General features: G+C 40.7%; 2 protein-coding genes and 1 pseudogene across 6 annotated transcripts in view; 1 reads left to right on the forward strand and 2 right to left on the reverse strand.

Moving 5' to 3' along the window:
* Positions 1–14774, forward strand: part of LOC134225591 (nucleoprotein TPR) — a 41786-nt gene extending 27012 nt beyond the window's left edge. Inside the window, exons 6-9 of the mRNA XM_062705787.1 lie at positions 13331–13767; positions 13826–14067; positions 14135–14261; positions 14328–14774. Of these exons, the coding sequence (XP_062561771.1) occupies positions 13331–13767; positions 13826–14067; positions 14135–14261; positions 14328–14533 (1012 nt within the window). The 3' untranslated portion in view covers positions 14534–14774. The remainder of the gene's footprint in view (positions 1–13330; positions 13768–13825; positions 14068–14134; positions 14262–14327) is intronic.
* On the reverse strand, positions 9917–11618 carry LOC134227867 (uncharacterized; annotated as a pseudogene).
* LOC134225592 (DNA repair protein complementing XP-C cells homolog) lies at positions 14764–20418 on the reverse strand. Of its 5 annotated transcripts, none has more exons than XM_062705793.1 (6): positions 20229–20418; positions 19902–20113; positions 18237–19653; positions 15714–16811; positions 15484–15652; positions 14764–15098 (listed from the first exon to the last, which is right to left on the reverse strand). In XM_062705793.1, the coding sequence occupies exons 2-6, from the start codon at positions 20099–20101 to the stop codon at positions 14806–14808; spliced, it is 3177 nt and encodes a 1058-aa protein (XP_062561777.1). In that variant the 5' UTR covers positions 20102–20113; positions 20229–20418; the 3' UTR covers positions 14764–14805. The 5 variants fall into 5 exon arrangements, with proteins under 5 accessions (XP_062561777.1, XP_062561775.1, XP_062561776.1 ...); XM_062705791.1 differs by having other exon boundaries at positions 19902–20122; XM_062705792.1 differs by having other exon boundaries at positions 20194–20418.
* Between the last annotated feature and the right edge of the window lie 6649 nt (positions 20419–27067).

The following is a 27067-nucleotide window of genomic DNA, read 5'->3' on the forward strand; positions in this document are numbered from 1 at the left end:
CAAAGTACTAGGATCTGAAGGATCATAAAGCATTAAATGTTAATCAAATAATCAGAATTGAAAATAACTTTTGAAAAAGGGTATTAGCAAATTAGAAATCGCAATCCCATGACATTTTACGTGTACAAGTTATTCAAAAATGAGATTAATATATTCTCAAAAAATGTGGACATTCATTGTGGAATGTAAGAATGCTCCATTCTTCCGAAAAGCAAAATTCTTTTAATTTAAATAACAACACTATTTGAATTACTTTTGATTTGTTTTCATGATTTCTACAAGTTATATACAGCATCATTCTTTTTCTGTGTCAAGGTTTAAGTCTTCAATGATATTTTCTTCAATTCCATCAACGATGGAAGATGAGATAAATTCATCTAAAGTATTAGAAGATAAAGAACTTTTGAAAATCTTCAAATATTACAAAATTACGCATGGCATAAGAATAACTAAGTGAAAATTTTTTCCAACGTCTCCTCGTTATCCAAATCGAGCTTAAAATGGATCTGATTCATGTAAGGCACGAAGGAAAATGTCAACATTTGCCTCTCTTGATCATTTTCTTGCATTATGAGTTCTAAATTTCTTCAACTGTTTATATTGACTTTCCGCTGGTTGTTCAGCCAGTGAACCTCAAAGTGTAGATGAGTGAATAAATATTTCCCTACCATTAGCCAGACATTCATGAACACTAGCAGGAATTTCATACGCTCCGTTCTAACTAAGATATTGTTCGTCTTTACTTTTGCAATAAACATGTCGGGAATTATTGATTCCAGGAGATTTATAAATATTTACATATTATGAAATCTCATATTTAGTTCTCCATCAGTAGCTAATGAATAGCTCAGAAAATTAGGTTTAGAGAATGACTCAAACCACTCAAGCCCCAAACGCATTTCAGCGGAATGGCGACGGAAACAGTAAAATTTGACAGGAAATATATGAGCGAACTGTTAAATCCTTCCGTTACCGTTGTGCTGCATTGCATTGGGGTTTTATTCATTTACTCCTTTGAAAAGTTAATTAAATGAGCTCAAATGGTTATAAATAAAGTCGAAGTTATTACCAATAAATGTATTTTGACCATACCCTTTGAGCGCATAGTTCAGTCTGACCCATTTTCAATAGGAAACGATGGGACTAGATTTCCCGTCGAATGAAACTTGTTGCGAGAAAATCGGACACAAATAAGTGTCTAAATGGCGATTGCGTTCTTTTGCGCACATACATACAGACGCGCATGCACACACATACAGACATCACCTCAATTCTTCGCGCTGAGTTAGTTGATATATACCACTAGGGGTCTCCGGGCCTTCTATCAAACATTCGTTTTGGAATGAGCATTAACCTTGGAGTACGAGAGGCAAAACACGGTAAAAAAACAAATGAAAAAAAAAATCAGAGTGACTTAACTCTGTTAATTGCAAATACTGGCAAGAAATTCTTTCAGGACATTTTAGTCGAAGCTTTGTCCTTGATGTGTATCATAAAAGAACCTGGGGATTCCTGAGGAAAAAAGTTCTTCACTATCAAAGTTGAAAATAGCGTCGTTTTGGAAAAAATATTGCTTCCGCATTTTTTCAATTTTTTTCACAGTGTAACCATTAGTTTTTGCACACCATTTAAAAGCTTATACAATAACCTTTGTAATGATGTATTAACATTGAAGAAAAAACATTTAAAAAATATTTCAATAAATAGTTGAAAATAAAATATTTTTTCAGAAAATTTGCTAACTTTTTTACCCATTTCTGATTTTGCCACCTTATATCTTTGGAACTAGTGCACCTAGAGACTTCAAATTCAGAATTTCTCTTAATTAGAGTATTGACAATGGAGAGAAAATATTTTAAAATAATTCGGAAGACATGACATTTTCGATTAATGACCGCCCGAAATCCTATAGTGCCATGGGGTCTCCCCACCCAGCTCGATATGTTAGGTATCAGCCGGTGGGTCCACCTACCTTTAGAAGAGTTATCCCACTCGCGCTGCCATCTGGCAACCGAAGTCACCCTGATGAATTCGCGGGCTCCTCTGATGCCTCCTAAGACACATCAAGCGGTACGTGCTCTCAAGCTTCCGCAGGTAACTGGTTACCCCCAGAGCTTTCGCCCAGGACGGGCCGCCGTACCTGAGAATATATACGGCAACGACTGCCAGTAACCTACGTCTACTGGCACACACCTTAGCACTGTTGGACATCATCCTCGATAATGCCGCATCAGCAGTCGAAGCCCTCTTGCACGCATAGTCGACATGGCTAACGAAGGACAGCTTGTTGTCTATTACGACCCAAAGGATTTTCAAACTCCGCTTTGATGCGATCGCGACTTCACCCACGTGAATCACTGCATGTTGAACCGACTTGGGGTTGTCGACGGTAACCACCTCCGTCTTATGTTGAGCGAGCTCCAGGCGCTCATCCAATCCTCTACCGTGCTGATCGCGTGTGCTGCGGTCAGTTCTACTTCGGGAATTGACTCCCCGTAGACCTGCAAAGTTACGTCATCGGCGAAGCCGAAGATCTTAACTCGAGAGGGATCTTTAGCTTCAGAACCTTGTAATACATAAGATTCCATAATACCGGGCCCAGATTGAACCATGCAGAACTCCTGCGATAATAGGGTACACGTTTCTGGAAATAGCTTTTCAAAATCCAATACAGGCAGGCTAAGCCGATGGCATCCCAGCTTACGCTGTTGAATGCGTTCTTTACATCAAGTGTCACTAACACACAGTGTCGAATACCTCACCTTTTTTATTGGATCGCTATCTCGGCGGTCTTTACCACCGAGTTAATAGCATCCAACGTCGGCTTACTCTTGCGAAAACCGAACTGATTACTTGACAGGCCGTACGAACGGCCTCTGAGTACGAGGTCAGCCTCTCTAGCAATTTGTCCGTCGTGTCTATAAGATAAATTGGTCTATGCGCCGATGGGTCGCCCGGCGGATCCCCGGTCTTCGGCAACAACACCAGTTTCTGTCTTTTCCATCTTTCGGGGAATCTACACTCATTTAGGCATCTTTGCTTAGCTAGCCTGAACATGTTCGGGTTCGCTATGATTGCTGCCTTGAGAGCGCTGTTCGGAACTCCATCAGGCCCTGGAGCTTTGTTCGTTACCAGGGATTTGACCACCGCGAGTAACTCTCCGTTTGTCACCGGAGCCACCATTGCCTTGCGATGCAGGAAGGTAGGGACTTGTGGCTCTGGACGGGAAGAGTACCTCGATAATCCTCGCCAACCTACCCGGGGACCGTTCGGGTGGTGAAGAGCTCGGTTTGGTTCGAACAACTTGTTAGAAGAAATCCTAACGTGTAAATTAATGACAAATGTTCAAATTTTGAGTTTTTAAAAATTTAACGTTAAATCGAACATTGGCAATTATATTACTTAAATGTCCAGAGAATGAAGAGGAATAATAATACAATGAATTAGCAATGGTTTGTAATGAATTTAAGAATTTTGTAGAACAACGACTTCTAGGGGATACTGTGTTATGCACTTAAAAGCTTGAAAATCACTTTATCATGGTCAAAACGTGAACGGAACGAATCGCATTGTTCACAAGACTTGTAGAGCACATCAAAAGCTTCCGTTAAGAGGTTGTTGCGTTGATTTTTGGCATTTATATCTATTGCTAGGTTTTTTTCAAAATTGAAAATGGCCCAAAAACACCTAATCGACTTGAGCCACCTCTAAATTTTATCCGAATGACCTGAAAATTTGACAGGAGGCTTATTTAAGCATAAGAATTGTGATTCTAGGGTGATTGGTTGATTTTTTATACTTTTTGAAAACATGAAGAGGTCTATTGGCCATCACTATCCTGTAGGCGTCACACCCACGGGACGTTGTACGGGTCGTCACACATCGTCACACATCGACAGGGACGTTGTACGGGTCGGACAGGAGGGCGACATCAGTCCTCGACTCCGATACCGACTGCCACAACAGCTGCTGGGCAGTTGCACAGTGGTTAAGATTCAGCTGTGTTACTTGCACGACTTAGTCTTATTTTTCTCTCCGATGGGACACGAAGACCCACCCATAACATGGTTACAGGCTTGCTTTTTGCTGCCGAAAATAAGGCACTTTGGTGCCTTATCACATTCATGCGCCTTGTGCCCTTTCTCACCACAACGACGACACATGTTGCTACGGTCTGGGCCCTTACAGCTGTAGGACTTGTTTCCCAACTCGTAAGCACCGATAGCACCTGTCCACTGAAGGCGGCTGGAGTTTGGTCACTGGGCATACTGACCAGCCGATCTTCAACTTCCCTTGCTCCATTACCTTTTTGGCTTCCGCCACCGGTAACCTACGGTAGGCTACCTGCGCGCCAAAGGGACCGCCTCTTGGGCGTACAGAGGTCTTGCCGACCTCTGTACCGCACTGGTCTCTGACGGCAGAGACGACGTCGTCCGCTTTCTTGACCTCGTCCAGTTTCTTGCACTGAAGAATCACTTTCGCCCCTAACGAGCTCACCTCGGCGTCGTCACCCAAGATCCAGCCAGCTTCCTGTAGTCAGTCCCACCAGCCTGCGCTCCGCGTTTCCGCGTTTCAGAACCAAGGTCATTTCACCTGTCTTGGTGCGTCTGACGCTTCGCATGTCCTGATCCAGTCCGAAAGCTTTTTGGCCGCCCGCATCGATTTAAGGACTTCAGCGTACTTTGCCTTATCAGTTTTCACAAACAAGGTCTCGCCTCTATCCTTAGTTCGACTTCATCTTTGTCCTACTGACCAGCTGCCAGGGATTTTCAGTCCCTTGTGCCGATGACACAGGCTGGCTGGTACTCTCTTGCGGCCCGGCGACTTGCACCTGGTTGGTGCCTTTCGCCTTTTTGGGCCGAGAAGACGCCCTACGGGCTCCTCTGCACCCCGATCTGCTCTGTCCAGACGACGTTTGGCCTTTTGCGGTCATTTGGTTTTGCTCTGAGTGCCTTCGCCGGATTGCTGCCTGATTCGGGTTTGGCGCAGTCTTTTCTTCCTTGGCCGTCAGGGCGAAATCAATCGCCTCTTGGGCCATGGTCGCTCCTCCAAAGAAGGAGAAGGCATCGGTTTGAGCACCTTTGTCGGCCTTCTCTCTTCCCATCACCCGCCTGATAAACGCATCCTGTTCTTGTCTTGCGACTCGAACAGCCTGGCAGAGCAACCGAAGGTTCTCATTTCAGTTCCTTACTGATGTTCTGCCTTGTGTTCGCGAACTCGATGATATCATCGAGTTGCTCGGCGACCACCCGCATCCCGGGTAGTGGCTCACTGAGCGTGGTAATAGGGCTATATCCCGTCACTGCTGGGGAGGCTCCGGTGTTGCTAGTTGCAGCCTCCTCCACTCCGCTCTTCGCCTCCCTGGGAGGAGACCTCACCAAACCCACCTTGGCAAAGGGGTCTACCACCTCCATGCATAACGCATCATAACCCTCATTGTAGTTGCACGTAATTGGTTTCCCTTGTGGCTGCTGTCGAAACCTGCTGGAGTAATCGCCTTTAATGATCCCATGGTTATCTATGCATATCTTACGGCATGCAGGGAGGCCATGCAAGGGTTGACACTTACGTGTTCAGAGCCAGATCAGCGCCACGGTTTTAGCGGACAGAAGACAGCCTAGCCTTTAGGGGCTGTCCACAAACCACGTAGACCGAAATTTCACATTTGTAAACCCCTCCCTCCCCCCTAGTAGACTTTCGTAGACTTTTCCGAAACCCCCCCCCCCCCCCCTTAAATCTACCTAGACTTTTTCAAAATTTACAAAAAATCATATGTGATTGGACAATCAAAATCGGATTCAAATTTAATCCTCAGCTCCTGAAACCAAATCCCAAAGTCAATTCATTTAATTTCTCTTGGATTTGACTCCTCCTAGAGGTGTTCACCACCGCTGCCGACACTGTTGCATCGGCACGCCACTACTTAAAATCTGTCACGCATCTGACCACGCCGGTTCAAATTTGTAGAAAACCGAAAAATTTTAAGACCTTTGAAAAATTTCGTGTTGAAATTTCGAGAATGTTAAGTCTACATTCCAATAAGTTTTTCGTAAAAATTTTCGTAGAAGATCCCGCTGGAAAATCTTTAAAGCTTCCCGGTTATATTTCAAAGAACTCTCCGTGAAAATTCCGATGCTTTTCTTGAAAATATCATGCAATATCAAATTGAATAATCATCCGTTGAAATCGCAAGAATTTTCTTCTAAGTTCCAAAACTATTCCGAGTGAATTTCCGTGAAAATTTATTTAAATGAATATTCCGAAATATTTCCCGTGGAATTAGAATGGATTCCTACGTTCTTGCAGATTTGGAAAATTTTCCTAAGAAAATTAAAAAAAAAACAACATATAGACATTCCAAAGACTTTTCCGAATAATTTGCGGTGGATATTATAGAAAATTTTCAGTTGTAATTTTGGAGAATTTTTCTATCTGTGTACGCAGAATCTCCCATCGACATTTCGAAGAATTTGGCTTATCTATCCAAAGAATTCCTCGCGAAAAATCCGAAGAATTTCCGAAATTGAAAAAAAATTCTAGGTGACTTCCCAGAAAATCTTCAGTGAAGGGTTTCTCGCGGAAATTTCAGTGATTTCCCCGTTGAAGTGCGGCATAATTTTTCGTGAGAATTCTAAAGAATCTCCTTACGAAATTCAAAAGAATCTGCAATAAAATCCAAGTGGAAATTTTGAAATTTTTGCGAAAGTTTTTATAGAATACTTCGGAGAATTTTCCTGCTTTCCTTTTAAGCCATAGTTCAGACTATTACATCAGTGAAATTCATTAGTTTTTTCTACAGAAATTCAAGAGATTATTCCGATAAAGTCTTGTAAAAAAATCTTGGAAAATCCTAAAAAAAATAAAACAATAGTGAACTTTGCACATAGCTGCTGTATAAACTGTTTTCCAAAAGAATAAAAAATAAATGAAAAAGTCTACGTAGACTTTTGGTATACCCCCCCGTCCCCCTTCGTAGACTAACGTAGACTTTTTCGAAACCCCTCCCTCCCCCTCAAGAGTCTACGTGGTTTATGGACAGCCTTAGCCCACTCGCCGTTTCGAGTCAGTGTCACCCGGCTCTACTAAGAGAGTGAAATGTCAGACTGCCAACCCTCGCTTTCACAATATTACGATATCCAAGACAAGGTTCGTTAACACGGAGCCAGCATGCCATAATCAGGATCTCACCGGTATTGAACCTGATGTGCCAATTGACACTTCCTGGGCTCCTATGCGCTTTGAGCGGCACACGATCGCTTTGGTAGGGCCTGCTTGCGGAAACATGCAGCTTTTTGGAGAGGTTTAACAGAGTCCGCAGCCAAGCCTCACTACGTCCTAGGCAGGCCCCCTGCTACACGCAGAAAATGTTTTTAAACTCAATGTTATTATGTATAAAAACAACAAAAAATATTGTTCCCCGGCTAATAATTTTTATTGTTGAATTCAATAATAAATCAGATTTGGTTGTACAATAAATATTGTTGTTTCTAAAATCGACCAACACAGCAGTCAAAAAAAAACAATTGTTGAATTTACAATATATGTTTTAATTGTAATTTTTTTTTTAAATCCAAACATTAAAATTTTTGTTTCAACTTTTTTTTTATTTGATTCAAAAAAAAAATATTACGTTCAAAAATGTATTTTGCAATACTGAAAATAAAATTTATTGTTTTCAATATATTTATTTTTGCTATCGCTCCGCTCAATAGTATGTTTAGCCTATGAGGTGTCGATGGACGCAAAATTGTCCCATGTATATACAGATTCCTAGCAAACATGGGACAATTATGTGTCCACCGGCAGTATATCACTTGATGAGCATCTTGATATAAAACATCGAATATATTATTTCTATTGCACACTTTTTGTATGAAATTTGGAATCAAGTTACTCTATATCAAGTGATAATGCTCGTAGTGCAAACATTTAATTATTATGAATAATAACTCGTTTTATATACATATATTTATATATTTTTTACATTTTTGTTTTTAACAAATTAACATACAATAAGCGATTCAATCGGCTCATCCATAATACTAAAGTTACAAAATCGGAAATACAATCTCTCATTGACGATGTGCAGGTTAATAGTATGTGTTTCGAATTGTGCAATGTTAGATAATAATTTGGGATTCAGCATTATTTGAACCTCGAAAGACTGCAAGTGCTCGTCAAAAGTACGACAGAGTACGCTACGGCAAACTATTTTAAGGTTGTCGTCCTCACCGATCATAATGCAATCCAACTCAAAAATATTGATTATATTACAATGGCTTACATAAAAAAATGTACCTTTGTTGTATGTTGAGCCCTGTTTTATGAAACTATCTACGAACTTTATACTGCTAACTGAAATAGATCTTTCTGTCAAAAACGATTGGACATCAGTATTAAGGGCATGTTAAAACTTTAGACTGGCTCAAATCAATTCGTGGAGTTATGAAAGAATTGTTATACAGATTGAATGCAAACTTATACCCCGCTTTTATACTCAATGATTTACATATGTTTATGTTGTTGTTATTGACTCTGCTATATTGTTTAGCATCTCGGTGTTTACCTTCTCCTCGCATTGCCCATTGATGGCGCGGTGTACCAGAATTGAGAATAAAAAAGGAGTAATGGAGTATGTTGTGATGTTTGGGTTTTAGTTGATCATCAAAAAGCTGTTGATATTGAGTGTGATGGATGTTAACTATTGTTTTCAACGTGATTAGCAATGAAGGATGTATTTCGCGTAACATTAAAATATGACAAATTTTTAAAAGATTGCAAAAATATGACCAAACAGCATCATTTTCCGGGATCAACTTTCCAAACATTAGAGGAAAAAATGTTATCATGGTTCTGATTTCACTGGCAGTCATTTTGACTTTACTCCTAACTAGATTTGTGTCCTTGATGTCATTTGGTATATTGGAAGAATTCAGGTTTCCAAAGACAAATAAATTTTTCCTACAGTTTAGTTCAGTAAGGCTAAACATCTTTTTTACTTTGATAAAATAGTTCAGACAATGGGCAAGACCGTACATACAAACGCCTTCCCATAGGTCGTGCATTAAGTCAAAATAAACGTTTGAGACGACGTGGTATGATGGAATGCTATTAAAAATACTGTTCTTATGAATACCGGTGGATGAAACATCATTTTGTCTTAAATCTTGGTTGTAGCCATCTATTGTTCTGAAACTTTCTTCGTATTCCACAGTATCCTTCTCTCGCTGCTCGCGATTACGTTTGCAAAGTCTACAATAAAAATTTGCTCTTTCCGATTCAACCAAATCCAAAATGCCTGAGATTCCTAGATTATCGCCTGTTATAAATCCTACCATAAAATGTACTGTTACATTAGCACCATTATGAGTAATATTTACACCATTTAACTCTAAATCGATCAGAACCTCAACTAGGTTACTGAACAGTTCTTCATTTTCGTATTCTTTTCTGTCTTCTGATAGAATGTATCCTGCAACCAAAATGTTTGCCAGCTTGGCCAAAATATATCCAGGCAAACATGGTATATAGTAATATACACCTAATACAGAAGTCCTCGATGCATGTGGGAAGCCGTGTCCTTGGTTGTAAAATCGTCGAAGAACAAATTCAAAGGTATGACAATGTTCGATGAATGTCCTGCCACTTTCTGTTGCCAAACGATACCATCAATGAGGCTACGAATATAACCATCTGGTGAAGGATTCAAATTTCCGAGAATTGTCTCAAACACCATCGGGGATTCCAAGTATTTTTTAAGTTGAAATTTTATCGGTATTAGGATTCCTAAAAAGCAAATCACATTAATAATATTTTTGTAAAATTTTATCTTTCCATATATTACCAGTAATAGGATCGTTATCCATTCCTTGTTCGTTGTTGGTAACTCCTGAGCGTAACTCATTGCTTATAACGTACTCTCTTGGGTCGGCATACAAACCAGTTGATTTTAAACTTTGCATAAACTTGTATTCTGTATCAGCTCCGTCAAACATTTCAAACATTTTTTCAAATATTTTTTTACCTTCAACCGAAAGCATGCCAGCAATCTGCATTGTTTCCACAACTTCCTGAAATGGCTTCAGTATTTTTTGCTGTACATCATGCTGAATTTCAAAAACAGTCTTTCTCGGCAATACGTTTACGTCCAACCATTTGAGGTTAAAGCCGATGCTTAGATTGCGCATTTGATTCTGAACTGCTTGAATATCTATGATACTTAATTCAGTATTAGTATTTATAGTTGTCATTTCGGAGGATTCGTTATCAAGAACAGATACATTGCTGTCGGGTTGCAAATCGTTACATTCGGATTCAGTTCTACAGTATTCGTCGTTTTTATAATTTCCGGTATCTAAATTTTCAATATTCTGAACATCTTTTTCGTCGCTCAAATGTTTCTTTAAATGTCTAAAAAAAGATGCTCGGACATTGTAGCTGCGAGTACAGTTGGCATAATTACAAGTATATGCAGAGATGTGCTGATGGTGTTTTCTCAAATGGTCATATAGTCGATCGATACAATTAATTGTTTTTGAACATCCTTTCACGATACATAGCATCATTGTGGTGGCTGTTTTGTTCGTATAGCTGCACACAGCGTGGAAATAGTTGCCTTGTCACTAACCGGATCAAAGTCAAATAAGAATGCGGAGAGTAAATCCCAAATTGACAGTGATTGCCGTGGATAATCAATGTTGTAGGCTTTGTATATCTTTAGGCAAATATCGAGAGCCTTCAAAAAGTTCGGCAACTTGTACGACACGATATTATTCCATACAAGGAATCCGATGGGTCTCTGCAGATCACCATGAACCAATATGAAGGGAGCAGTTTCGATTCCTTTTCGCGACTTCTGTTGAATACGGTTCCAAGTATTTCGTTTAAATCCGACAGATCGTTAAGATGAATCACCACACTTTGCCTTGATTCAAGAATTGATGGTTTCCACCGCTGTTTTCCGGAACAAGTTAGATGAGGACTTGGCAATACATGTGCGAGTAATGATACGATGATGAAATCGCGAGTATCTGTGAGAAAAAGGAAGAAAGTAAAATGAGAAGATGTTCAAAAATAATAATAAATATAAATTTAAAAAATAAAACAAAAATTATAAGCATAAAGAAAATATTATAGCCATATACCCGGTGTTAATTCGCCATCGAGCAAAGAAAGAAGAAACTTTCCATCTGCGTCTGTCACTTCGATATCCAATATAGAGCGAATGCCTTCAACAAATGTTGGCCAACGGTTAAACAACAGAGTTTCCTTTCCTGGAAACCTGTGCATAAAATCAATCTGAGCAAGCTGATAGCCTAGATGATTTCTTAGTATAGGGTACTCCGAAAGAATAGCGGAACCCGTCCAGCTGGATTTTTTTGATAGTTCCAATATTCGCAGCTTGCTTGTTGACTTCCACTTCTGTTTAACTTCTTCCCACTCGTCTTGGTTATTCACGAACCAGGCCTTGATTTGTTGATACTCTGAAGCTGTTGAACGAAATGAAATAAGTTAATAAATATTTTAGGCACATTATATTAATGTATTACTTCTATTCAATTATGTGCGTTTAGAATATCAAATATCTATTGAAATAATAAAAAATTACCTTGCTCTTTCGAAAGGCTGCGGCACATTTTCCTGGTCATCTGCAATTGTTTCCCGGTAGTTGATATTTCTGTCGTATAATCGTCCTTTGGCCTGTTTACGTAGTTTGGTCTTCCGGCCCGCACTGCTTTTGATGAAAGTTGGCTGATACCATCTGTCCTAGATGAATCATATTAATGATTATTGATGTATTCTTACAGTTGCAGGTGCTTTCGGGGAATTATTATGGAATTCATTTCTATCTATTGAATTGCGTAAATTACCTCGGGCTCTCCTGGAAACAGCTTCCTCAGTTCAGCAGCTCTATCTTGCAACTCCGACGGGGTTAGTTTTCCGAAACGATCCTTAAATTCATCAACCACGATATGAGTGATGGCTTTCTTATCCGCTCTTGACAAAAACCTTTGGGTTTGACATTTTTGCAGTAAGGCACGACCTTTTGATGAAGCGTTGAGAAGGTAACTTGCGTTGCAACGTTCGCGTGTTATTTTTTCGGATTTTAGTATTTCGCTTGATGGCTGTGAAGAGGTGGTTTGCTCGGCTGATAAATGGCCAGTAGATAACGGCGATAGACCCTATTTCAATGAAAAAAAAAATAGATTCGATCGAATAATTTGATTAAACTAATCTTGCCTGCGCGACTCTCCAAGAATTAATCCCAAAATGCATTTCGTCCGTTCGGAAAGAAATGGCGCAGGTATCAATTCTTCCACTTCCTTCCTTTCAATAATTTTCAACGTCTCCACGGTATACTGGTTTTCTACAATGAAAATTTGATTTTATAACATTGTAATTTTGAAATTCAGAACCACTTACCAACAAATTTATTAACGATCAGATCACTTATACCGAAAGACAGTAGTAAATCGATAAACGCCTCACTTGCTTCCTTGATTTCCTCAACAAAAATTTGCTCTTCAGAGTCCATTTACCGTTTTCAAATAACTAGAATGGCGGCTTTGCCAAATTATGAACATTTAAAACACACATACACATTTACATAATAAGCTAGTGTGTGTGTCAGAACGGCAAATCCAACGAACAAAAAAAATTTTTTGATTTCAATGAAATAATTTTTATTGGTAAGAATCTCAGGTACTTATTCAAAGGACGTATGTGATTTTGTAAACAAAGATTCAAACGTCGATTTGTTCAATCTGATAGCTCTCCCACGCAAACCATCACCACAGACAGGTAGGGGAAGCCTTCGGCTACCTATTGGTGGTGTTGGTTTGCGTGGGAGTGCCACCAGATTGGAAAAATCGACGTTTGGATCTTTGTTTACAAAATCACATACGTCCTTTTGAATAAGTACCCGAGAAATATTGTTGAATCTAAAATTATTATTATTTTCTAGATTAATGTAAAAACAACAATAAAAATTGTTAAATCAATTATATTTTATTTTTGATTTTAAAAAAGAAATAGTTTGAATTTAAAAAAATATTCAATAAAATTATTTTTTAGTTCAAATAGGTTAACTTTCTCTGCGTGTAGCAGAGGCCATGGGAAGGCTTTTACTCTGGCTTGCCCCTAATAGATAGGTATATGTAGCGGAACTCAAAATAGTTTGATGTCGCATTTTAAATGTATTATACTCCAGATAACGTGTATATATAGTTCTCAATAGCTTTATCTTCCTATGAAAGTCATGGCTTCGTGGGTCGTGTTTTATACCTTATTACACACAAAACTCTCATATGTACGTTCTGTTTGGAATTAGTTTCAGTGATGCTGTATCATCGCCACACCCACAAGTACCGAATGCACGGTTTACCTTTTCGGAAACGGGTCGCTCCAGCGCTGTGATAGAAACCCATCAAATGCTACCGGTCGGTATCGACGACACCCGTATGGATCTATCGCAGCTGGACGAATCCGGTGCAACAAGCGGTGCTACCGGTCGTAGCGTTCCAAACACTCCACTCCAGACGTCACCGAGCGAACACGAACGAGCTGTTATTCACGGAGAAGCGGCAGTTCCCTCGAACAGTAGCAATGAAGCGGAACAGGCTGGAGAACAACTGGCGCCATCAGGCAGTGCCTCGTCCATTGCTACCAACGAAGACGTCGGGCAGCAGGAAGCTACAGAGGGTCCTTCTGGTGTAAGCAGCGAAGGAGAAAGTCAGGTTCCTGAAGTGACGGTCTCTGCTGCGGAAGGTTTGTTCGAAAATTATTGTTTTGCTAGATCGACGACATATTCTTTCCTATCACACAGATGACGATGACTATGATATCACTGAATCAACAACGGTAGAAAGGACTGATAATGATCAGGCGGCCTCGACTTCTGAGGCCACCGCTGCACACTCCGGCGAAGCCATGGACGATGATGATTTGGAGATGGACATCGAGGGAGAAAACCGGGATAGAAGTACGGATACTGGCACGCATGAAGAATCAGCGGACAGTGTCACTTCAGATGGCGAAAAACCTGGGACGTCATCTACCTCAACTCCGGTGAGTGATGACGAGATGCCATTTCCCGAAAGTTCTCATATTTTAAAACTTTTTATGTGGATTACAGATGGATGAAGGAAGTGAGGCAGAGGTTTTGCCAACACCAAGCACACGCGGTCGTGGTCGGGGTCGCGGTCGTCGTTTTGGGGTGCGCGGTAGCATTCCAAGATATACAGGTTTGAATGAAGGACGATGTAAGCAAAAAAAAGCTAGAGTTGCAAAGTCTATGATAATATGAATGACATGTTGCCTTTTTCTAGCTCTAAACCGTTCTGGCCCAGGAGTGGTCCCAATGCACCAGCAGCGTTCACCGATGGGAAGTCCCAACAGAGCATTCCAGCATCATATTTCCCCGCACCGTCAGCACGGACAGTCCTACGCGCAACAACAGATTAGTCCACCGATGCGTCGTAATACAAGATCCAATCGGGCGAATCGTCGCTCAACACCAAATTATCGTCCTTGAGCCGAACAGAATTAGAGTTCGTTACAAACCAGATCCTCGTTTGAGAGATACTTACAGATAGATGCCAAGTAAGTTGCACATTTTTTTCAATTTTTTCGTTCGTTGTACAAAGCTACATTGGTAGACATTCATTTTTGAAAGGACAACTCGATAAATTTAGAGTAATTACTCTAATCGTTAAAAGAGTAACAAACAATCTTATGGGATGTGATTAAAATAAATTAAATGAATTCTGAGGTTATTCTAATTTTATTCTTGGTGAAATTCTCACACTACCCAGACAGGTTATCAAAGTTGTACTTATTCTGCAACTTCCGGCGGATCAATAATCCTCTGATCAGTTTCTTCCAATTGCCGTAGACCCGCTTTTCGTACTTTTCGCGTTCTCGCTTTTCCTCTTGTTCTTGCTCCTGGTACCAGGCGTCCACAATAATATCTTTGAATTCCTCGCAAATCACGAATCCATCGTACACCGGATGGCTGCTTCCACCATGAAAATCGAATCCGGTTACTGCTTGGGCGCAGTCAATGCCTAACTTTTTGCAGATCCGATTCAAACTGGGCACTGTTGATGATGAATGATAAAAAAGATTGTTTGTTTTATAATTTCAGTAGAAAATAAGTAAGCGACACCAGTATTTGAAAATAGCTGTCAAATGAACAGCAATCTAGAACCAGCATATGATTGTGATTATAACAAACAGAAAGATTTTGAATTTCAAATAGAAAAGAATGTGTTTTATTACATTATGACCGCCAATATAAGAAATTGCCTTACTTTACATTCTATTTGTATAAAATTTAAGCTAATCAAGAGTTCGTTTAGATTTTTATTCCAAATTATTTAGGAAATATTCGCCGGATATTCAAAACATTCTTCTTCTGACTTCAAATTGATTTAATAACGCTTTGATATTCAGAGTAAACTAAATATTTGAATTGGTACCTACATTGTAAATGAACGGTCTTCTTTGGCAACATGCAGGGTTTGAAGAGTTCAACATTGCCGTATGCATTTCTTGGAACTATTCCGTCCTCGGCTGTCGGAGGTTCATAATCTTGGGTTTGCCAATAGCCGTAGAGCTCTAGCGGTTGAGCTGGCAACATCTGTCCGGCAGCCTACGGATAGACAAATATGTATGAAATATCAATACTCGCGGCATAAAATAAACGGACCTACCCGATCATACTTGGGACGGGCGTTGACGACCTTATACGGCGTTTCGAACATCTTGACTGTTCGGGCTTGCTTGAGCCAAATTTCACGCGAGTGCAGCATCTGAACGCACTCCCTTGCGTAGACCGGTTCTTCTTTAATGAATCCCAGTGTCGGCGCATCGGGCGGGTAGATGCCTTCGAACTTGAGCAGGTGTCGCTTCAAAGCGTAGAGAGGATGATTTTTGTACTCACTGATGGTTTTTGGTAAGGGTTGCTCCATCAGAGCTCGATTAAGGGCGCGATCTTCCTCGATATCGCGAGCCGTTTGCTTTCCCCGAAACTTAGCTAGCGTTTCGTCAAGCCAGTCCTTATCGATGCGGAGCTTTTTGGTGGAGGTTGCATAATTTGGACAATACCGTGGAGACACATCCTTGATGCTACCGTCATTGTTCCAGGCAAGGACGTAGACCAACGGAGAAGAAGCCAGTTTTATGATATGTTCCAAACAGTGCACTTTGCCGCCCACTGCGTCGATCGTTATCCATTGTTCTTCGTCTTCAGCAAATACTTCAATCCAGAGATTAACGCCGGATTTGACCTTGGTTTTGTCATCTGCTACTGTGCGAAATTCATCATCCGTGGACAGCACACGACGGTCCAGCCGTCGCTTGAGTTTTTTGTCGAAGATTTCCACTTTAAGTATTTTAGGGCTCGTCTTTGACTTATTTTTTGGTTTTACTGAGTCAGGTGTTTTATGTTCTTCGGATGGTAATTTCATTGCTTTTGGCGGTACTAAATTTGTTGATCGTTTGTTGCCTTTGACTGTACTTGAGCTGCTTGGTGATACCTCTGATACAGTTTTTATTTCTTTAGCAAGCTTATCATGTTTCTTATTAGTTATATTTTTGGGTTGGACCTTGTAGTCTTTCCTCACTAAAATAGACGAGGATGAAGTTGGGGAGGAAGTAGGAGGGTTAGTGTCGGATAGATTATCAATTGGTTTCTTAGGTTTTGATTTTGGAAACTCATTATTGGAATTGCTGTTGAGCTGTTCTTGACGTTGTTTTCGGGTTTTCCTAGGCGAAAACATGTTTATTTCTTGTAGATTGGCAGATGAATTCTGAAAATAAAAGTTTATCACGTTAAAAATGGCGAAAAATATTATTTTGTGCAAGAGTGGTAAACATCGTAAGTAATAAGTGACAAAAAGGAAAAGACACGTGGATGCGGAATGCCATTCTGAGGAATGTGCCATTTCCCGGAAAATCGTTTCGCTGAAATTGATGGGAGAAAGAGCATCAGAATTCTGTGGTAACAACATGTTGATCAGGGGATCGATCTCCCCTCATCGACCGATTCACGAGGTCACACGGGTCTCCCGTCACGGCTTTACAGCAAATCAAATCGACCACATCTGCATCGGCCGAAAATGGAAACGGAGTCTTCTTGATGAACGTAGTGCCGATATCGCTTCTGATAATCACTCTCCTCATCGACGACATACGCCTGCGCATTGCAAAGAGTCATCGGCAGGATGAGAGATTTGAATTGGATGACGGTTCAACACACGCCGACGGTGCTACGGTGAAACGGTCGTGCTGCTCGTGAGACGCGTGCTGCATATATTCCGGAAGGTGGCAGCGTGGAAGACCAATGGACTGCCATAAAGAATGCTTTCATCGCCACCAGCGAGAATAATCTGGGCGAACTGCGCACCCAGAGAAAACAATGGAGCACCGATGGATGAGACCTGGAGGAAGATAGAGGAACGAAGAAAAGCCAAATCCACGAGCCAAAGTCTTAGCCCGTCAACAATATTCGGCTCTGGAGATAGAAGTGAAACGCTCATGTCGACGGGACATGCAAGTGTGGGTGGACGCTGGCCGACGAAGGATAGAGAGCCGCTGCAACCGGGGACATTCGCCTCCTCTACGATATCTCACGACGCTTAAGCGGGGCGAAGATAAATGCAACGATGCTTGTGAAAGAAGCGAATGGTCAGTTATTGACCGACCCAACTGACCAGCTGAAACGCTAGTTCAAGCACTTGAAACAACTTTTTCAAGTGGCAGCTAGGCCACCACCACCTCGACATGATCTGCCAAGGATCCGACGTATAACACGCGTCAATACCGAAGCTCCATCACTGGAGATTCAAACAGCCATTCAAAGTATGGAATCGAAGCCCCAGAGCTCGATCGCATATCAGCCGAGATGCTCAAAGCTGACCCCATGACATCCGCTGACTGCATCGTTTATTTCGTAACATCTGGGGCACCGCAACTTTCCCGGTCGACTAGATGCAAGGTATCTTAGTGAAGGTGCACAAAAAGGGTGACCTTATTATATGCGATATCTGGCGAGGCATTATGTTGTGTACCGTTCTCAAAGTACTGTGCAAAGTTATCTTTATCCAGCTTATCTCTTAAGCGGTGCCGATAAGCCTAACCAATAAGCTTAAACATGGTTTATAGACTATCCCTTATTGGATTCAATTAAATACTTGAAATTAAACATTATTGGAAAATAGCCGTTTCAAACTCACCTTAAATTCCGGGTTATTTTTCTTATCTTTTCTAATAGCCGGTTTCTTCTGTACAGGATCCAGTCTAGGCTGCTTACTAGGCCCACCGGGTAAATCGTCATTTCCATCAAGCTGTGGTATTTTTGCTGAGCTATTAACACTCTTACCCGAGTTACTTTTTTGCTTGATGTCTTCTCTATCCTTATTGCGATCAACTTTACCGGACTTGGCTTTCAGACCCAAGGCAGAAGTTGAGGAAGTGGATGCTTTGGGTAGCGACTGATGTTCTTGCGGCTTATCATTCGACTTAGTCTGTGATTGATGCATTTCACTTTGGGGCACCTTTTTTGGCACTACCGCCAGGGACATTACCATGCGACACTGGATGCCAATCGCGCGCAGCAAAATTATAAATAACAGAATGTAATCACGCTTGCAAATGGCCGCCTTGGTAAGCATCTGCAACCGCAGAGACGTCTCTAATGCTGGCAACTTTTTGAAGCGACAGTACATTCGTCTTTCTTTGAGATCTACAATTTCCTTGAAAAATTTTGTGATTTGCTCAATATATTGCAGATTGGTCCTATCTTTCGGATAGCACTTTTGTGAGGGAATCAAGGTCAGAGCTAGCGCAAGTAGTTTGGAGCTGTTTAAAACAGCGTTGACATAATTTCCATGGGCAATTCCCATAACGATATTAACTTTGTGAAGAACGAGCTGATTTTCCCGCTTCTCACGATTGACGATTCGCTTTACACATGCTTCAATATCAAATGTTTTACAACGTTTCTTTTCATGGATAGCTACCGGATTTGCATCCAGTGTTATTTGTACATCTTGTTGTGCTCCAGGTTCCTCTTTTTCTTCAACTTCCTCCCAATCAGAATCTGATTCATCTTTCATATTTTTAGCTGTTGGACCGACGCTTGTTTCTCCTTTTTGATGTTCCCCCATAGCTAACAAATCTCCAATGTCCACAGCTGTATCCCTTTTGGATTCTTTCGATTTCATAGAATTAAATTGGATTTTAGCCTGTTGAATGTTTTTGTTAAACTGATTAACTCCTTCAAAGTTTACGAAAGTTCGTGAGCTTCGATTAATTTTTGCGATGAGATCTTTGCCAGTAGGTCGTGTTACATCCCCATCACATTGTTGTTCACACGTGTCCATTGCATCAGAATCATCCTTTTCAGATGAATCAGAGAGCCGCACTCCGACATTACAGTCAAATTCCGGTACATTTTCCGAATGTTGTTCAACAGGTGCTTCGTTGAAAAAGTCAGAATTCAAGTCTAACTGATTAGGGTTGACCAAATGTTCATCTCCGCTGCTGTCAGAATCCTTTAAGTTGCTTTTTATTTCATCTGATTGAATTTTTGCGTATTGCTTTCTTCTATCCGATGCTGATACTTTTAATTTTATCCGTGATAGTGGGATCCTGAAATAATGCATTGATAAATTTAATCATATTCAGAGGTTGTATGGTCTAAGCAGAGGCGAAGATAACGGCCCTGAGTATTTTTTTTTTATTTTAATAAAACTTTGCGAGAGGGAAAGCTTTTATTTTATAAATGCTATACAGCAAGATGATTAAAATCAACACGGCTCTTCTCAAATTATACTCTGATGCTCGTAAGTTTCTCAAATGTTGTGGATGCTGTGGCAAAGTCCCTAACATATACACACCTAGCTTTAGACGCTCTTGTTTTGGCACGTTTACGTGGTACTTCTTCGTCGCCGGATGCATCGTCGTCCGTTGAATCGTACAACTCATCCCTTGCTGAAGTAGTTGATTTAGCGGTTTTCGCATCATTTTTTCCATGAACATTTTCCGGCAACCACTCATCTTCACTTGCAGAAAAATCACATTCTTCACTGTCGGACATGGTTGCCCTGACCTAAAAACACTAGGATATGTGAGGACGTAGATGCTTAATTACAAATCAAATTTAAACACTTTGCTCGTAGTTTCATTTACCTATTGTAATTTCGGTAATTTCATTAAGCACGAACATCTGTTAATTAACACTGCGTTTCAGATCAAAAATAAAATAACTTTTCACATCGATAACATAAACATTGGAAAATTGGAAAGTGGCCGACAGCATAAACCGCATAAACATGAAACGCAAAAAATGTTTTTGTTTATTTTTATGCATAAACGATGAAGTTTATCGAGTTTATCGCGTTCACCCGTACGTTGAAGTTCATCTCTGGATGTTTTTGTTTGATGAGTTTGTCCAGCTTGTGCCCAAAATATTTTGTGACCAAACTCGCACGAGAATGACACTGTCACTCAGAAATAAATTTATACACTCAAAATAATTGTCACTTTAATTTCACTATAAAAAGTCATGTAGACTTTAAAATCCGAAACTTTCATCGGCCTTACTGGAATCAAATAAAACTTACTCAAATCATAAGTGCATCTTAATAAGAAATGTAGTGGAATTCATTAGAAAACATAGAAAATAATATCTATATACTCTTCTAGTGAATTCTACTCAAAATGAATGTATGAAAAATATATGAGTGGGGTTCTCAGAGCGAAAAGTATGTTTATTAAGGTCACTCCTGACGGAATCCAAGTTTAAAAGTGCTCGCGTTTTCGGGGGCACACCACTCGATACGGAAGCAACACACAACTGTCATTTTTATTATTTCACGCATGCTGCGACGCAGCAAAGCTAAATAAACAAAAATGACAGTTGTGCGCCGCCTCTGAATCGAGTGGTGTGCCCCCGAAAACGCGAGCACTTTTAAACTTGGATTCCGTCAGGAGTGACCTTAATAATCGCTAGTGAAACATTTTGCAGAAGCATTATGAGAACGAATTGCAAAAAATGTTTATTAACAATCGCTAATGAAACATTTTGCAGAAGCATTATGAGAACGACTTGCAAAAAAATCTGTTTGGGTGTGAATTAACTTTCTACTCCTTTTTTGCCCTCGTCCGCTTCTAGTGGACGGGATGCCATCTACAGGGAAACTAGAAAAAAAAATATCGAAGTTTCACTTAAAATTTAAGTACATGGCCAAACGAAAATTCACTCAATTTTTATTTTAATTTCTAGTGAATTAAGAATAATGAGTGCCATCACTAATGAATCATTTAACTTTTACAATTGAAACTACATGGAAAATATCTGCATATGTTTTCAAGTAGATTCTAAGTGAAAATTATTTTGAGTGTACTGTCTATTATATAGAGTTGCGCAAAGAGGATCTTCTTACAATTATTCTGAACACGGAGAATTGAGAATACACATTTCATGTATTAAAATCACCCACCTTCGGAATCTATATGAAGCTGTCAAAAAGGTGGGTGATTTCAAAATATGGAGAATGAGGGGAAAATACCCATTTTCAAACAGTTCCATTCGGTTTAAAATGCAAGTATACTTTTTATTCATTTATGGATGAAAAAACAGTTAGTTATTTTTCATGAAGTTCTAGACCGGTGTCTCGAAGTATCTACATTTTTATACTTGGCCTTTTTCCGAAATAAAGGGCCAGCGATAGCTATAGATGCTGAAGCTTTACGCATAAATGTAAGTAAAATGAGTGTGTTATCAAAGAACTTGATTAGCGTTGATAGTAATGTAAAGAATTTGCTTGAAAACGTTCCGGATTCTTAGATAAACCTATTGTATGTGTTTTTTCAGATTATTATGCATTAAATCTCGAAACATATATGATGCAATTACAGAAGAGACCTGGATTCCTAGCCTGGGTGGTTTTAAAACGAAACGAATAGCATGCGGAAGGACATTGTTGGACAAATCATATAACAAACAAGGAAAGGACCAGATGTAGTGATCTGATACGATTTTTAAATATATTTAATGTATACGGTCATTGAAGAAAATAAATTTATAAATGGTTGTTTTGTGAAATATACTCATTTGTTATCAAAATTTATTACTGGACAAGAATCCTCAACGCAGAATTTTTTTACTGCAGGTGGGTGTTTTTCACCCATCTGAATAAATTATAGTTTCATGAAGATGGTTGAAAAGTACACATCCATTTTGACGTACAAGCCTTCTTCCCATTTATGGGTAAAGCCACTTTACCCACCTTATGGGTTAGTCCAGTTATCTCGAAGATGGGTGAAAAAACACCCATTTCTGTGTATTCCAATTTCTCCGTGAATGATCTTCTTGTTATTGTGTTTGCAACTTTCATTTTTGTTCAACCCTTAAAGTGACTTCACGGGAGTGTTCACTGCTAAAGCTTTTTAATTCGATAACCAAGTCACCCACAGAGTGCAAACACGTGAGTTTCTTGTTGCTACTTTATTTGGGGGTGTATTGAAGTTTTTTTAAGCTGTTCCTAGAACAATAATCTAATACATTTCAATTCATGCGTTTTAATTCGCCATAATAATCATTAGGCGATAACAATACTTCCGCCTTACCAACAAGCATTTGTTTACTTTGCTCGATAGGTAGACGGTTTGACAGTTCAATAGGTAGATTTGGCTTCACTCTTTGCGTTACTCTATATGTAATAGACTCTGGACAGCACTACTATGAGAAAATATATTTTAGTTACTAGATAAAGATTGTCGCTGTCGTCGCTGTCCGGAACATCTTTTGCGGGCGAGGATAGGGGAGCTAAATGTCAAAGAAGGAAAATCCATACGATTTGACAGCTTGGTACCCAACATGTTCCGGACAGCAGAACAAAGAGAACCGAAGCGACAATCTTTATCTATTAACTAAAATATCTTTTCATTCATCGAACTCACTCACCCGATGGATTTTGACATTTGAGCGGGTTGTCCACACAAACAAAAGATCATTTTGCGTTCATTATGCGACCCGCTCAAACGTCATAATTTCTTGGGGCAGTTCATTTTGCGTTAGTCTATGAAGAAGTGTTCATTTTCAGTAAACAGCGCACCGCTCAAACGTCATTGTGTTCATTCGGTGCACGTCCTCATAGACCTGTGCAGGAGTTCATCAAATTCATTCACCCGATGGATTTTGATGAACTCCCCCAAGAAATTATGACGTTTGAGCGGGTCGCATAATGAAAGCAAAATGAACTTTTGTTCGAGAAGACGACCCGCTCAAATGTCAAAATCCATCAGGTGAGTGAATTTGATGAACTCCTGCACAGGTCTATAGGGCAATGCATAGGTTCATTATTTGACGTTTGAGCGGTGCCGAAGTTCATTTTGAATGAACTTGATGTATGAAAGAGTGTTCATTTTTAGTAAAGAGCGCACCGCTTAAACGTCATTGTGTTCATTCGATGCACCTCCCCATGGTCCAATGCACCGAATGAACACAATGACGTTTGAGACGGGCGCTGTTTACTAAAAATGATCACTTGCATGAACTCGATGAATGAAAAAGTATTCATTCTTAGTAAACAGCGCACCGCTCAAACGTCAATGATGAACTCGGTGCATTGGACCATAGACTTATGCAGGAGTTCATCGAATTCACTCACCCGACGGATTTTGACATTTGAGCGGGTCGTCCACTTGAACAAAAGTTCATTTTGCGTTCATTATGCGACCCGCTCAAACGTCACAATTTCTTGGGGGAGTTCAGGGAGTCATTATTTATTTATTTATTCAGACTAAGGCCGAAGTGGCCTGTGCGGTATATAAGAGTCTTCTCCATTCGGCTCGGTCCATGGCTACACGTCGCCAACCACGCTGCGCACCTCGCCTTCTTGTGCCCGTCCGATCGTTGTCGAGAACCATTTTCACCGGGTTATTGTCCGACATTTTGGCTACGTGCCCGGCCCATCGCAGTCGTCCGATTTTCGCGGTGTGAACGATGGATGGTTCTCCGTCTCCCAACAGCTGATGCAACTCATGGTTCATTCGCCTCCTCCACGTACCGTCCGCCATCTGCACCCCACCATAGATGGTACGCAGCACTTTCCTTTCGAAAACTACACGTAAAAAAATAACCTTATATGTTATGGCAAAAAACCATTCGAAAATACTTATACTCTTCATTATGCCACCTAATGAATGATCCCATATCAAAAAGCTAATAACATTCATAAGTTAATGAAAAGTATAAGTTTCCGAATGTATGTGACTAATGCGATGTATAAGTTTTATCTTATACATGTCATTAAGCGCCTGCTTTGGCAAAAAAGTATTAGAAATATTAATAATAAACAACATTAAATTTTTTTACGTGTACGAGTGCGCGTTGGTCCTCCACGAGCATCGTCCAGGTCTCGTGTCCGTAGAGAACTACCGGTCTAATGAGCGTTTTGTAGATTGTCAGTTTGGTACGGCGGCGAACTCTATTCGATCGGAGCGTCTTGCGGATTCCAAAGTATGTATGATTTCCAGCCACTAAGCGTCTCCGAATTTCTCTGCTGGTATCATTTTCGGCAGTCACCAGTGAGCCCAAGTACACAAATTCTTCTACCACCTCGTTTTCGTCACCACCGATGTCAACTCGCGGTGTGTGGCTCACATTGTCTTCTCTTGAACCTCTTCCTATCATGTACTTCGTCTTCGACGTGTTGATCCGTGTTGTCCGATCCGCTTGGCTTCCCTCTTCAGTCTGATGTAGGCTTCCTCCATCTTCTCAAAGTTACGTGCCATAATATCTATGTCGTCGGCGAAGCCAAATAGCTGGATGGTCTTATTGAAAATTGTATGTTGAATAGCAGACACGAAAGACCATCACCTTGCCGTAACCTGAAACTCGAACTACGCACATCACCCGATCCATCCTCGCTTTGATCAACCGTGTCAGTTTATCCGGAAATCCGTTTTCATGCATTAGCTGCCATAGCTGGTCCCGATCGATTGTATCATATGCGGCTTTGAAGTCGATGAATAGATGATGTGTGGGAACGTTGTATTCGCGGCATTTCTGCAGTACTTGGCGAATGGCGAACACCTGGTCCGTGGTGGAGCGTTCGCCCATAAAACCCGCCTGGTACTGCCCCACGAACTCCCTTGCAATTGGTGCTAGTGGACGACATACAATTTGGGAGAGTACCTTGTAGGCGGTGTTCAGCAATGTGATTGCGCGGTAGTTGCTACAATCCAGTTTATCGCCCTTTTTGTAGATGGAACACACGACACCTCCCATCCACTCCTGCGGCAAAACTTCCTCCTCCCAAATCTTGGTAATGACCCAGTGCAGCGCTCTAGCCAGTGTCTCACCATCGTGTTTAAATAGCTCTCCTGGTAGTTGGTCAACCACAGGGGCTTTGTTGTTCTTCAGCTGGCCAATCTCCTCCTGGATTTCCTGGAGATTCGGAGCCGGTAGAAATATGTCCTGCGCGCGTTGCCCCAGGTCCGTCACCATACCGCCATCTTCGTCTGCCACATCGCCATTCAGGTGCTCTTCGTAGTGCTGCCGCCACCTTTGGATCACCTCACGCTCGTTCGTAAGAAGGTTCCCGTTTATGTCCTTACACATATCAGGCTGTGGCAGAAGAATGCAGCATGGGCGAGATTGTTCCAGGAAATCCAGGAGGAGATTGGCCGGCTGAAGAACAACAAAGCCTAATGAGGTTGACCAACTACCAGGAGAGCTATTTAAACACGGTGGTGAGGCACTGATGGCTAGAGCGCTGCACTGGGTTATTACCAAGATTTTGGAGGAGGAAGTTCTGCCGCAGGAGTGGAAGGAAGGTGTCGTGTGTCACATCTACAAAAAGGGTGATAAGCTGGATTGTATCAACTACCGCGCTATCACATTGCTGAACGCCGCCTACAAGGTACTCTTCCAAATTTTATGCCGTCGACTAGCACCAATTTCAAGGGAGTTCGTGGAGCGGTACCAAGCGGGTTTTTTGGGGCGAACGCTCCACCACAGACCAGGTGTTCGCCATTCGCCAAGTACTGCAAAAATGCCGCGAATACAACGTGCCCACACATCATTTATTCATCGACTTCAAAGCCGCATATGATAAAATCGATCGAGACCAGCTATGGCAGCTAATGCACGAAAACGGATTTCCGGATAAACTGACACGGTTGATCAAAGCGACGATGGATCGGGTGATGTGCGTAGTTTGAGTTTCAGGGGCATTCTCAAGTCCCTTCGAAACCCGCAGAGGGTTACGGCAAGGTGATGGTCTTTCGTGTCTGCTATTGGCCCTGACGAAAGCGAGAAAACAAAATGGGGGCCGGCTGATGCTTTTTTATTTCACCCAGCAATGGATATAGGACGTCAATTTTAAAATGCTTATTAAAGCGTTAAAACACATTTTAGCCTAAAATTGTTCACTTTTTTGGGTTAGAAATTCAATTTACTTTCATATAGGTAACACGAAAGTTGACTTATTTTGATTAAAAAAACCCAGATTAATCCACCTAGCAGTGATGATGCCTTTCTCGTGCATTATAAAATATATTGAAAAAATCACATTAGAAAGGTCAAAAAAGCTCTTTGGGGGAATAGATCACATTTTTTCGTTCATTTTTAATATTTTTGCCTTGCCACCATTCAAAAAAAATTGTTCTTTGAATTTTCAAGGGGGACCTTTGGGAAAAAACAATGTTTTTTCAATAATTCCGAAAAGCAATGATCGGGCCCATTTCCAATAGCAAACAATTCCCCGTCGAATGCAACTTGTTGCGAGTAAATCGGATAATTCTAAGTTCTAAAAAGTGTGCCTACAAAATTTGTACACATACACAAAAAAAACAGACGTCACCTCAGTTTGTCGAGCTGAGTCGATCGGTATATAACACTATGGGTCTCCGGGCCATCTATCATGTTTTTTTTAGCAATCATATAGCCTTTCGGTACAACTTTGTTGTACGAGAAAGGAAAAAATGCATATGTTACAAATATGCGATCGTGCGGTAGTACAATGATTAGCGATAGTAAATACAATGATTAGCG

This window comes from Armigeres subalbatus, chromosome 3 (assembly GCF_024139115.2).
Source record: "Armigeres subalbatus isolate Guangzhou_Male chromosome 3, GZ_Asu_2, whole genome shotgun sequence".
NCBI lineage: Eukaryota > Metazoa > Arthropoda > Insecta > Diptera > Culicidae > Armigeres > Armigeres subalbatus.